Genomic DNA, 13,121 nt, shown 5'->3' with positions numbered 1-13,121 from the left:
GTATAAATAAATAACATTCGGTGGTGTGATTGACAAGAAAGGGCTGAGTTAAAAGTATGGAGAGAAAGAGAAAGAAAGAGATAAATAACTAAAGAGGAGGAGAGAAAAGTGGAGAGATGAGAAGAGAGCGAAGGCAGAGAGGACACAGAGGGTAATGACGGAGGAGAATGGGAGAGAAATGATAGGTGAGTGATGGGGAGGAAGAGTGAGTGAGGAGGTGATGGGTGGGATTGTGAGGAGTGGGAGAGGGCGGGGCAGTGGGGGGGGCGGAGGGTCTCAAATCACAGCCCCGCCCTCCCGGCCTCCGCTTCAGGGGCTTCTGCAGGAGGGGACCAGAGGAAGTGAACACGACTGCCTGGTGGTGGTGGTGGTAGTAATGGTGGTGGGAAAGACAAAGACACACAGATAGAGTGAGGAATAGTGACAAAGACAGGCAGACAGGCAGACCGATGGAGCCACTCACACCCATGACTCGGGGAATGATGGAATGGTTGGTTGGTCAGGGAGGTGGTATGATGCTTTCTTATATATATATATATATATATATATATATATATATATATATATATATATATATATATATATATATATATATATATATATTTTTTTTTATAAGAAAAGTGTTACTATTGGTACTACTACTGCTGCTGTTACTACTACTACTACTGCTACTACTACTACTACTACTACAACTGCTGCTGCTGCTATGGATCTGACACAGGAAGGAAGCCCAAGAAATGTATGCGTATAGTAAAAAATATATGCGTTACACTATTACGTGAACCCCACCCACCCACCCACCCACCCACCCACACACACACACAAAAAAAAGTGATCGCACACGAAGAAAAGAACACCCGAGTCTCAGAAACACACACACACACACACACACACACACACACACACACACACACACACAGACGAAGACATATCATGACAGCGAAAAACATTGAAACAGCACCATAAGAAAAACAAACGTGCGGAAACACAACGGACGTAAAATTATGTGTCATCACGAGGGCAAAACCAACACACACACACACACACACACACACACACACACACACACACACACACACACACACACACAAGCCGCCTCGTGCCTCCCGCAGACACGGTCATTTCGATAATCTGATTCGGCGTGTTTACCTTAACTTCCCTGCACTGGGGGGTGTCTTAGGAGAAGGAGGAAGGGAAGAAGAGCAGCAGGGGAGGAGGGGGAGAGAAAGGTAGAGAAAGGGAGATCAGAGAGAGAAAGGAAGAAGAAGAAAGGAGGAAAGAAGAAACACAACACCTATGTCGAAGTTCAGGCAAAGGATGCCGGGAAGAACCAAATTTTCTAACCATATTTCCCTCCTGTCCCTCCTTTTCTGTCCTCGTTCTCTTTGCTCCACCTCAATCTCATCTCACTTGCCTCCCTCCCTCCCTCCCTCCATCACCTCGCCAGGTAATCCCCCTCACCTGACAAATCCTCAAGGTGTGGCTCGTCGGTGCGTGGAGGCGAGTCATTACCCGGACGCACCTGAGATTACCTGACGGAGGCCGTGTTTTGACACCTGGGCGAGAGGGCTCAAGTGTCCTGGGGCGGAGACGGGATTCTGGGCCGTCAAGGTGTGGAGATCTTAACACCTGCGTTCCTCTTACCTTCCCTCCCGTCTCTCTTTCTCTCTCTCTCTCTCTTTTTCTCACCTTCACTCTAAACAAACACTCGCTCTTTCTTCCCCATGCTTCCCTACGGTTCCCTGTTTCCCTTACGCAGCGTGCAAGGGAAAATAAAAGGCCCCAGCTCTTCTGAGACACCCGCCCGATGCAGGGAGAAGCCAGTGAGAAGTTAGTCTGCTATGAAATTGGCTGGATGTCAAGGGGTATTTTTTTTTTCATGTCGTCGGGCGGCCAGACGGAACAAGGCAGCGCGGTAATCGAACACGAGCTGGATCTGATACGAGATTAAATGAAGACGACAAAAAAGTAAAAAAATAATATACTACTACTACGTGTGTGTGTGTGTGTGTGTGTGTGTGTGTGTGTGTGTGTTGTAATGTGGTGTTTAACTGCCGTTTATGATGCTATGGTAATACGTCAATCAGTCATTCTCTCTCTCTCTCTCTCTCTCTCTCTCTCTCTCTCTCTCTCTCTCTCTCTCTCTCTCTCTCTCTCTGAATATTAACTCCGTGGAATGCAATGCGAAACACACACACACACACACACACACACACACACACACACACACACACACACAGCAGATTCAGGCACAAGGAGTCTTTGTGGCGCGACTTATTGGCTTCATCTTAGCCACGTCCAATCGCGGCTAATGATGGCAGCTCCACCAGACATTGAAACCACCCTTACATACATACCAAGACACGCACACGCACACACACACACACACACACACACACACACACACACACACACAACCACCACCACCACCACTCATAACTCTCGTGTGATTTACGTTCATTAGGCAGGTTAGGTCGGCGGTGGCAGCATTAGGGTGGTGCGGCGGTGATTTCCAGCCTCGGCCACCTATCAATATTCCCTTCGTCGCCCGCCGCTAAATCAACCAGCGAGCGGCAATGCATAGCAATGTTGGCGCCGTCGGCCTTATGATAGGGAAGCGCGGGTGGCATGGAGCGCTAGACGGCCAGGCAAGGAAGGAGGAGAAGGCGCTGCGTGTGTCTTTAGGGAGCGCTGTGCACTGTATACTTACCTACACATGCCCCTTGTATACATAACGAGTACACGGATACACACATGCCTTAAAGTGCACACCTTGACATCAAAGCGTTGGTCTACAGGGCTCTCTCTCTCTCTCTCTCTCTCTCTCTCTCTCTCTCTCTCTCTCTCTCTCTCTCTCTCTCTCTCGCCTCAGAGGGCAAAGGTTTAACGTGACAATTTCACACCCGCGTCGTATTTTCTCGCCCGTCCATGGGATCCCTCCTGCCCATGTTTGGCGGGCGCTCCCAGGCCTCCCGCCGCCCGCCCGCCTATCTCAACGAGCAGCCGTCCCTTCAAGCCGCCTTCCATTCCCATCCTCTCTTCACTGCCCTTCCCTTGTAGCTACCCTAAAAATACCCTTTCCCTTAAAACTTTAGCTATACTTCCATTCAAACTCCCTTCCCCTTCTTTCTCTTTTCTCATTCCATCTTCTCTTCCCTTCCCTTCCCCTGTAGCTTCAATAAATATCAACCTTTTCCTTACAACCTCAGCTACATTCCCCTTCCTCTTGCAATTCTTTCACTTTTCTCATCTTTCCTTTACTTCCTTTCCTTTCCATCTAGTACAAATTCCACTACATTCTCCTCTTCCTTCCCACCGTTATTCACGCACTACGCCTTTCTCTTCTTTCCTATACATTCCCTTCAAAGCCTTCCCTTTTCTCCTACACAGTCTCCACTTTTCCCCCCTCCTTCTCCTCCTCCACCTTCTCCAGCCTTTCTAAGAAGCTCTCCACCACCTCCTCTAACCTTACACAATTCAGCTCCTGACCTCACCTCAACACCCCCACACACAAGCCTTCCTCCTCCTCCTCCTCTTCTTCCTCCTGCTGCTGCACCTCCTCTTCCACTATCTTGCCACCTCAGTCCACCTGCAGATGTCCCAGTGTACCTCCTTACTAATTAAATCCGCTCCGCCACTCCATCCTCCATCGCGCACACACACACACACACACACACACACACACACACACACACACACAGACCTCATGTATCATACTCTTCGTCTCCCATGATCCTTGAACCCATACTCTCTCTCTCTCTCTCTCTCTCTCTCTCTCTCTCTCTCTCTCTCTCTCTCTCTCTCTCTCTCTCTCTCTCTCTCTCTCTCTCTCAAGGCGGCTGATCTATCGTGTCGCCTGACCAAGCCGACTTTGAGTACCTGCAGGGAATTTAGTGTGGCAAGGAGAAGGGCGAAGGCGAGGAGGAGGAGGAGGACGAGGACGAGAAGCCTTCAGTTCTACTATTTTGAAAGAGAGAGAGAGAGAGAGAGAGAGAGAGAGAGAGAGAGAGAGAGAGAGAGAGAGAGAGAGAGAGAGAGAGAGAGAGAAGCCATATTACAGTACACGCATCCTTCATTTCTTTCCCCATCTATTCTTTCTTTCTTCCTTCACATCAAACACTTTATCATGTGCCCCATCTCTCTCTCTCTCTCTCTCTCTCTCTCTCTCTCTCTCTCTCTCTCTCTCTCTCTCTCTCTCTCTCTCTCTCTCAAACTCCAGTCTCCATCCAATCCATTCATAAACAAACGTCTTCCATTTTCTTTACCACGCCACGCCTCGTTTTCTATTGCCTAAGACCAACACTTGAATCCCACCCAACCACGTCTCCTTTTTCTCTCCTTCCTTGGTCCCCTTCCCCCTTCCCTCCCGTACCCCCTGCATATCTTTTTCCTCCAAACCTGCGTCCCATTTTCTTCGTCTTCTCGGCCGGTTAAGTCCAATTACGGCAAGATAATGACTGGGGGGAGGGGTACATAAAGATGGAGACAACAACATACAATCAATCACTCACTGTGCTGAACACTTCTATGGGAACCTGATCCGACGCTCCTCTCTCCCTCTCCCTTTCCCTCCCTCACAACTGCCTGTCTCCCTTTCTTCCTTTCCAGAGTCTCGTCTCCTCCCTTTACTATGCTAGGATCAGGTGAACTATACTACAAGAGGAGGAGGAGGAGGAGGAGGAGGGGGAGGAGAAAGTTTTTTTTTTTTATTTGTCAAGGTGAAGAAGAGGAAGGCAAAGATGAAAGATGGACGAAGGAACTAAATGGAGAAAGGCAATAAAGATGCAAAGTAATACCACGTGTCCAGAGAGAGAGAGAGAGAGAGAGAGAGAGAGAGAGAGAGAGAGAGAGAGAGAGAGAGAGAGAGAGAGAGAGAGAGAGAGAGAGAGAGAGAGAGAGAGAGAGAGAACGTACACACACAAAACCAACTGAACTGCACCGGACTCACTGACTCACTGCAACAGAAGAGAGAAAGAAAGAAAGAAAGGAAAGAGAGGAAAAAGAAGGACATTAGGGAAGGAAAGAAGAATGAAATATGGGACACAGGGAAGCATAAAACAACAGATATATAACAAAAATTAATTATTGTACCCGGAACAAAGTCTGCGCCCGGAAGACATAAGTTCCTGAACAAATGAGACGGAGGAGGAAATGGCAGAGAGAGAGAGAGAGAGAGAGAGAGAGAGAGAGAGAGAGAGAGAGAGAGAGAGAGAGAGAGAGAGAGAGAGAGTAGAAACCCGATAGTGGTCTACACGTAAGTCACACAGGAGGAGGAGGAGGAGGAGGAGGAGGAGGGAAAGAAGCTTGAGGAGGAGGAGGAGGAGGAGGAGGAGGAGGAGGAGGAGGAAGAGTGGGTGGTGGAAAAGAAGCCGGAGGAGGAGGAGGAGGAGGAGGAGGAGGAGGAGGAGGAGGAGGAGGAGGAGGAGGAGGAGGAAAGAAGCCTGAGGAGGAGGAGGAAAAGAAGCCAAAGCCGGAGGAGTATGAGAAGGAGGAAGCCAAGGAAAAAAGAAATGGGGACAAGGAGGTGGGAAAGAAGGCAAAAACGAGCAAGGAAGGAAAGAAAGACGAGGAGGAGAAGAAGAAAAAGAAGAGCAGGAGGAGGAGGAGGAGGAGGAAGAGGAGGAGAAAGGGAGTCACGTCTTTAATATGGAATCAAAAGGGAAAACGATATATAAAGGGATGAACAGAAAGGGAACACAAGAAGGAGGAGGAGGAGGAAGAAGAGGAGAGGACGATGAGGAGGAATAGGAGGAGACCGTAACCTAACCTGGAGATAGGGATGTTCATGCGGGCCACTCATTCCCTCTGGGCTGAAAAGTGGAGCTGTCATTATACTGGGATCTGATAAATGATTCGAAAGTTAGGGCAAGAAGGGACGGGGGAGATAAGGGGAGGCGCGCTAAAGGGTGAGCACTGATAAGGGAAGAAAGGAGAAAGGGAGGTTAAGAGAGAGATAAGATTACAGAGAAGATGCAAATAGGAGATGAACATGATTAAGAGTTGGCGTGTAATGAGTGTGGGAATGTATGTGTGAGGCTGTGAGGTGAAGGGTGAGGGAATGGTATTGTGGTGTGGATGGGAAGAGTCGTTAATTGTGACTGTGATGGGAATTACAACAGGTATTCGCTGTGGTGCTTTTGTTATTGTTGTTGTTGTTGTTGTTGTTGTCTTTGTACTAACCGGAATTAGGTATGTACGTTAATTTGAGTTCAGAATATTTTAACAGTTTATTTTTTTGCTGTTTTAACTTACGATTCAATAAAAATGACATGTAAACCTACTACTACTACTACTACTACTACTACTACTACTACTACTACTACTACTACTATTACTACTACTACTACTCTGTCAGTTTCTTTTCTCTCCACCTTCACTTTCCCCATATATCCTTTTCATTTTCTCTCTCTCTCTCTCTCTCTCTCTCTCTCTCTCTCTCTCTCTCTCTCTCTCTCTCTCTCTCTCTCTCTCTCTCTCTCCCCATTCCTCCGTCCCCACTGAACCGGTACTTGGTTATTCCTTCTCCTCCTCCTCCTCCTCCTCCTCCTCCTCCACTTCTTCAGATACGGTGGGGATCAAACTGAAAGGAGGAGGAGGAGGAGGAGGAGGAGGAGGAGGAGGAGGAGGAGGAGGAGGAATGAAAAGCAAAGAATAAGAAAAATGACAGAGGAATGTGAAAGTGATAAAATGTAAATAGACAAAAATGATGCGAGCAAAAAGTAAAATTGAGAGCCGTGAAATACGAGTACGTGTGAAGGCAATGCGAATGAATCGGGGAGCCATAAAACATGATAAAAGAGGCGGTAATAGGAAATGAAGGAAATAATAAACGTGGCTTGAATACTGCGAAAACAAGACACGGTAAAAAAGGCTAATGACTCGAGCAAGGAGGAGGAGGAGGAGGAGGAGGAGGAGGAGGAGGAGGAGGAGGAGGAGGAGGAGGAGGAGGAGGAGGGATTAAAAATGGACAGACAAAAATGTTTAAGAATTAGCGAGAAATAATATCCAGCGAGAGAGAGAGAGAGAGAGAGAGAGAGAGAGAGAGAGAGAGAGAGAGAGAGAGAGAGAGAGAGAGAGAGAGAGAGAGAGAGAGAATTATGATGGTTCTCTAAAGTATAAATGGAAAAAAAAAAGAAAGAAAAAACTGTATAATCACACTGCAAGAATCCAACACACACACACACACACAAACACACACACACACACACACACACACACACACACACACACACACACACACACACACGAACCACCACCACCGCCACACAACAACAACGACCTCAGTATCATGCACAACGAGTAGCAAAGCACGACCTGACAGCACCCCAGGTTGTGTGTGTGATGCGAAGAGTAGGGGTCGTGGCAGCAGGAGTAACAGCAGCAGCAGTAGTAGTAGGAGTAGGATGGGAAGGAGAGAGGAGGCGTGGGTATGCAGTGCGTGGGATCGACTTGGGACGTGACAACATTCTCATTCCCCGTGCACCACAGCGACTCCTTTCAAACTGGACTCTGCAATCAATTAGAGGCGCCACGTCACCGTCACACTCAGGGCAGCCTCGCCCTTACCGCCACCCGCACACGGACGCACCCCGCCACCATTGTCCCTCGCCTTCTTTGCATGTACGGGAACAATGGTGCCTTTATTGTAATATACGAGTATATATATTTTTTTCCTTGGCTCTTCCTCCCCCACTCCCCAACTCGCTCGCCTCAAGTCTATGCTTGTCTCCTCCTCTCTCTGCTTCCCCCTATCCTCCTCCTCCTATTTCTTCGTATCCCCTCACTCAATTCATTCTTCCATCCCCTTCTCCTCTCCCTCCTTCTCCCTCTCCTCCATAAGAACAAGCGGTGTTTGAGAAGTTTGGGAATTAAAATTGAGATGCGTGGATCTAATTATAGTTTAAATTTAGCATCTGGACGTGACGGTAAGTGTGCTGGTAACGATCTAAACTTGAACTGACTGAACGCTTGAGAAAAGAGAAAGAAAACACATCCACCCACACCAAACCTCACCAAACCACCCATTCACACACACACACACACACACACACACACACACACACACACACACACACACACACACACACACAGAGGGACAGTTTCTTCATTTTAATCACAACCGCATCACTCATTATTTTTCTCTTTCTCGCTACTTTTTTTTTTTTGTTTCCCCTCTCAATCTTCTTCATTCGAGCCGCGTTTCGAAACAATGGACATGATAAAAGCTCGCTTCACGAAACGCCAAGGAATACGAGAAGAAATGAGTCCCAGCCGCTCCGAAAACAAGGAAGAAGGGAAAGAAGGAGGTCAATGTCGCTCCTTCCTGGAAAATGTTGCAGTGAAATAAAAAGGACAGGAGACAAAAAGGAAAAAAAAAAAAAAAAAGAAAAAAACAACTCTTTGGATATTGTAACTCGTCATTCCAGGACAGATGAAGACAATCTAGGCAATCGAGAGAGAGAGAGAGAGAGAGAGAGAGAGAGAGAGAGAGAGAGAGAGAGAGAGAGAGAGAGAGAGAGAGAGAGAGAGAGAGAGAGAGAGAGAGAGAGGTGGGGGGAGTTGGATGGAGTGTGGGAATGTTGGGAGCGATCTATAGAACAGAAGGGTTTGTGAAGGTGCATTGTGGGAGGAGGAGGAGGAGGAGGAGGAGGAGGAGGAGGGTGATAGGGGGAAGGCACTTAGTAATGGGGTGTGTTTGGGAGAGGTTTGAAGGGTGGTGATGGGAAGGGAAGACATATGGAGGAGGAGGAGGAGGAGGAGGAGGAGGAGGAGGAGGAGGAGGAGGAGGAGGGTACCTTTTGTCCAGACGACCCGGGACAATTACGTCTGCTTCCCTCAGGCTGCCACACACACACACACACACACACACACACACACACACACACACACACACACACACACACACACCACAACAGCTATTCTACTATCAAAGTCCTAAAGGCAGTGAATCATCTCTCTCTCTCTCTCTCTCTCTCTCTCTCTCTCTCTCTCTCTCTCTCTCTCTCTCTCTCTCTCTCTCTCTCTCACAGGTATTTGGGAGGAAAATATATGAACTGGACGAGCTGACGGCAGGTGTATGATGACCGCTGACAGTACCTGATCTATCGCCCTCATCCTCCCCCTCCTCCCCCTTCTCCTCCTCCTCCTCCTCCTCCTCCTCCTCCCTGTCTAAATTATAATACTTCCCTTCCCTCTTTTACATTATAATATATTCAGCCGCTGTGAGGAGGCGGAGGAGGAGGCGGAGGAGGAGGAGGAGGACGAGGAGGAGGACGAAGAGGAGGAGGAGGAAGAGGAGGAGGAGGAGGGGGAAGAAGTGTGAGGAGAGGAAATGTAATGGCGTGTTGATTCGTGTAACGCAGCGTCCCGAGGCGTTCAAAGATTCAAATGACGTGATTAGAGTAGAAGAAGGAGAGGGAAGAGAAGAGAAGGAGGAGAGGGAAGAGAAGGAGGAGAGGTGAAAGAAGAGAAAGAGGAGTGGACGAAGGAGGGAAGAATAACGAGATGAGAAGTTGGAGGACGGAGAAGAGATGCAAAGGAAGGAAGAATGAGGGGAAACAAAGAAACAAGGACAACAAGATGATGATGGAGGGAGGAGATAGGAGATAAGAAAGGAAGGGAAGGGAAGGATGGATGGAAGGCAGGATGGAAAGAGGGGAAGAGGAAAGGAAATAATGACAAGAATTATAAAACTTAAAATATTAGAGAAATCAGGAATAATTCAAAATATAAAGATAAGTAAACAAAAAGCGAAAATAAACAAACTGAAAAAAAATATAAAAAGTCAGAGAGAGAGAGAGAGAGAGAGAGAGAGAGAGAGAGAGAGAGAGAGAGAGAGAGAGAGAGAGAGAGAGAGAGAGAGAGAGAGAGAGAGATGAAATCGCTGCTGCTGCTGCTGCTACACGCGTGAAAATGGAAGTGAAGTCATGAAAGCGGAGCATCAGAATAAAGGAAAGGAAGGGAATAAAGGAAGGAAGGAAGGAAGGAGGGAAAGGAAGGAAGGAAGGAAGGATATGGAAAGAAAGAGAAAAAAAATAACGAGAGAGAGAGAGAGAGAGAGAGAGAGAGAGAGAGAGAGAGAGAGAGAGAGAGAGAGAGAGAGAGAGAGAGAGAGAATGAAAAAAAAAGGTACTCATTAATCGCAAGAAAACCAACACACGAAAATAGAAACAGAAACAAAGAGAGAAAAAAAAACAAAGAAAACGAAATGAAAACAACACGAAAAAAAAAAAAGTAGTAAGAGCGAGACAAAAAAAAAAAAATTATAGTCGCACTGACAGCCATAAATTGCTTCACATGCTGATTTATGGACACCCCAACACCCTCCCTCGTGTGTCGGCCCGATAGGATGATACAGGCCGAGGGAGAGCAAGAGAGAGGAGGAGAGGGAGGGGGAGAGGGGGTACAGTAAGGCACTATTCTCCCTTGCACCTCTCCCTTCCCACTCCCTCCTCTCCTCGGGGTAGGAGCGGCACAATAACAGGCGACACAACAGTAGCGTCCGTGTTGTGAGTGATAACTGTGCGGGTGTGACGTGAATGGAGGGAAGAAAGGAGGGAGAGAAGGGGAGGAGGGAAGGAGAGGGAAGGGAGGGTGAGTCGTGAGGTCGGGGTCGAGAGGAAGGAAGGCTCGTCGTCACCACAACAATACCTGGGCCCTTGGGGGGGAAATAGAAACGTCCCTTGAACAAGTACTGTTTCTCCTTCTGGTTCCCTTCCACCTTCCCTCCCACCTGCATCGACTCTCTCTCTCTCTCTCTCTCTCTCATCACGACTAATTTCCAAGGCCACTGAGACGAATAGCTGGGTTCTCAAGAGTGTTTCTCCTGATAACACCGTCGAAATATTGTTAGTCTGACACTAGAACCCTCAAAACACCCTTAAAAATCTGAGTACTTTCAACTAGAACCTTTGGAATGTAGTGGAGGTGCGGCCCAGAAGTATTTCAGAATATGGTCCTCTGTCTCTCTCTCTCTCTCTCTCTCTCTCTTTCTCTCCCTCTTTCTCTCTCCCCCTTCTGTTTCTACGAACTTGCTTTCTAAATACCTCCCCTCCCTCCTCCCTCATTTCTCTCCCTCCCGTCCGTCGCGAAATGGAGATAATTCGGGAATAATTAGAGACGTGAATCAGAGGTGCCAGCAACACGCAGGAGGAGATCATGGGAGAGTGGGAGAGTGAGAGGAGTGAGAGGGAGGGAGAGGGAAGGAGGCGCCAATGTGTTAATTTTCTCGTCACCGCCAAAATAACGTTCTTTCTTTGTAAATAAGTCTGCGTGTCGTTACAGAGAGAGAGAGAGAGAGAGAGAGAGAGAGAGAGAGAGAGAGAGAGAGAGAGAGAGAGAGAGAGAGAGAGAGAGAGAATAGTTTCTACCTCTCTCGACTCTCACTTACAATTCCTAACTCCTTTACCTCCTTTTCAACACAGAAACTAGAAGAAAAAAAAATGCTAGAAAAATATAAAGATAAAAAACCTTGAGAAAATACCACCAAATTATTTTTTCCCGCGTATATTGTGAGAGGAAATTAAAGTTAGAGTGCTAGAGAGAGAGAGAGAGAGAGAGAGAGAGAGAGAGAGAGAGAGAGAGAGAGAGAGAGAGAGAGAGAGACGGAATGACCTGGTAGAAACTGAACTGACTTCCATACAAAGGGTGAATGAGGCAAGAAACAGTGACATTTAAGCAGATAATGAAGGGAAAACGCACACCCTCCCACCATCTCTCTCTCTCTCTCTCTCTCTCTCTCTCTCTCTCTCTCTCTCTCTCTCTCTCTGGGGAGGCGTAAATGAGTCAAGTCGTCCTTGCTTGGAAATTCCATCAACATTTGACACTTTTCTCTCTCATGACTGACGGTTCAAGGTAAGAACTTCCGACTACCACGATAATTTCTTGCACACACACACACACACACACACACACACACACACACACTCTCTCTCTCTCTCTCTCTCTCTCTCTCTCTCTCTCAAGAATAAAAGCTAGCATAAGAAAAAATAAAGCTTGAACAGAAAACGCAGCCTTTGGAAACAAGATATTCAGGACTCGAATTTGAAGCTGTCAACGCAAGAAAGAGGCAAGAGAGAGAGAGAGAGAGAGAGAGAGAGAGAGAGAGAGAGAGAGAGAGAGAGAGAGAGAGAGAGAGAGAGAGAGAGACAAACAAGCAGACAAACACGACGAAGGGAAGTGGTATAGTTATGTGTTTGTCTTTTTCTCACACTCCCTCTCACTCCCTTCACACTCCCACACACTCACTCGTTCCCTTACTCACGTACTTCCTTCCTTCCTCAGCCCGTTTCCTCCTCGACAAGACACATACCTGTAAAAACAAGAAGAGAAACAAAAGGTTATACAACAAGTAATGTGAGATCATAGGTGACGGCGAGAGAGAGAGAGAGAGAGAGAGAGAGAGAGAGAGAGAGAGAGAGAGAGAGAGAGAGAGAGAGAGAGAGAGAGAGAGCGTGTCATTACCATAATAATAATTTTCCCAGTACAAAGTCAAATTCACACAACTGCATCATATGAGAGAGAGAGAGAGAGAGAGAGAGAGAGAGAGAGAGAGAGAGAGAGAGAGAGAGAGAGAGAGAGAGAGAGAGAGAGAGAGTGTAAAATAACTTCTAACCAAACAAAACAATGGGAAACAGTGCAAACAGTCGAATAAAACAGCGAGAACATGGAAAAAAGTAAGAAAAAACTGTAAAAAGGCGAAACGACTAGAAAATAAATAAAGAAAATAGAAAAATTGCTATGGGAGAGAGAGAGAGAGAGAGAGAGAGAGAGAGAGAGAGAGAGAGAGAGAGAGAGAGAGAGAGAGAGAGAATCATGGATGGTGGGAGGGAGACATGATGGCAGGACAGGGTACGAGGAAGAGGGAAAGAGGGAGGAAGGAAAGGGAGGGAGAGGGAGGGATGGGGAAACCTCTCTACCGAAGTCACCGCTATAAATAATGCATCCAGTCCCTTTCACTTTTCCATAAGCCTATTTTCCACGAGGCAATGAAAACAAGGTGTCGGGAGGGGGTGGTGAGGATTCCTGTTGGCCTTTACTCCTCCCTCCCTCCTTCCCTTCCTTCACCCATTTTTCTTCTTCCACCAATCTCTAAATCTCCACCTTCCCATGTTTCCATCATC

At 47.3% G+C, this 13,121-nt stretch overlaps 1 protein-coding gene across 1 annotated transcript in view; it reads right to left on the bottom strand.

The window, feature by feature from the left end:
• The window catches only part of LOC135104637 (latrophilin Cirl-like), a 70,410-nt gene extending 59,672 nt beyond the window's left edge, over positions 1 to 10,738 (bottom strand). The window contains exons 1-2 of the mRNA XM_064012169.1: positions 10,651 to 10,738; positions 1,523 to 1,579 (exon numbers count right to left, since the gene is read on the bottom strand). Of these exons, the coding sequence (XP_063868239.1) occupies positions 1,523 to 1,579; positions 10,651 to 10,738 (145 nt within the window). The remainder of the gene's footprint in view (positions 1 to 1,522; positions 1,580 to 10,650) is intronic.
• Positions 10,739 to 13,121: the final 2,383 nt, after the last annotated feature.

Source organism: Scylla paramamosain, chromosome 11, assembly GCF_035594125.1.
Source record: "Scylla paramamosain isolate STU-SP2022 chromosome 11, ASM3559412v1, whole genome shotgun sequence".
Taxonomy (NCBI): Eukaryota; Metazoa; Arthropoda; class Malacostraca; order Decapoda; family Portunidae; genus Scylla; species Scylla paramamosain.
Note: the sequence above shows the minus strand (reverse complement) of the source record. Positions and strands in the feature narration are given on the sequence as shown.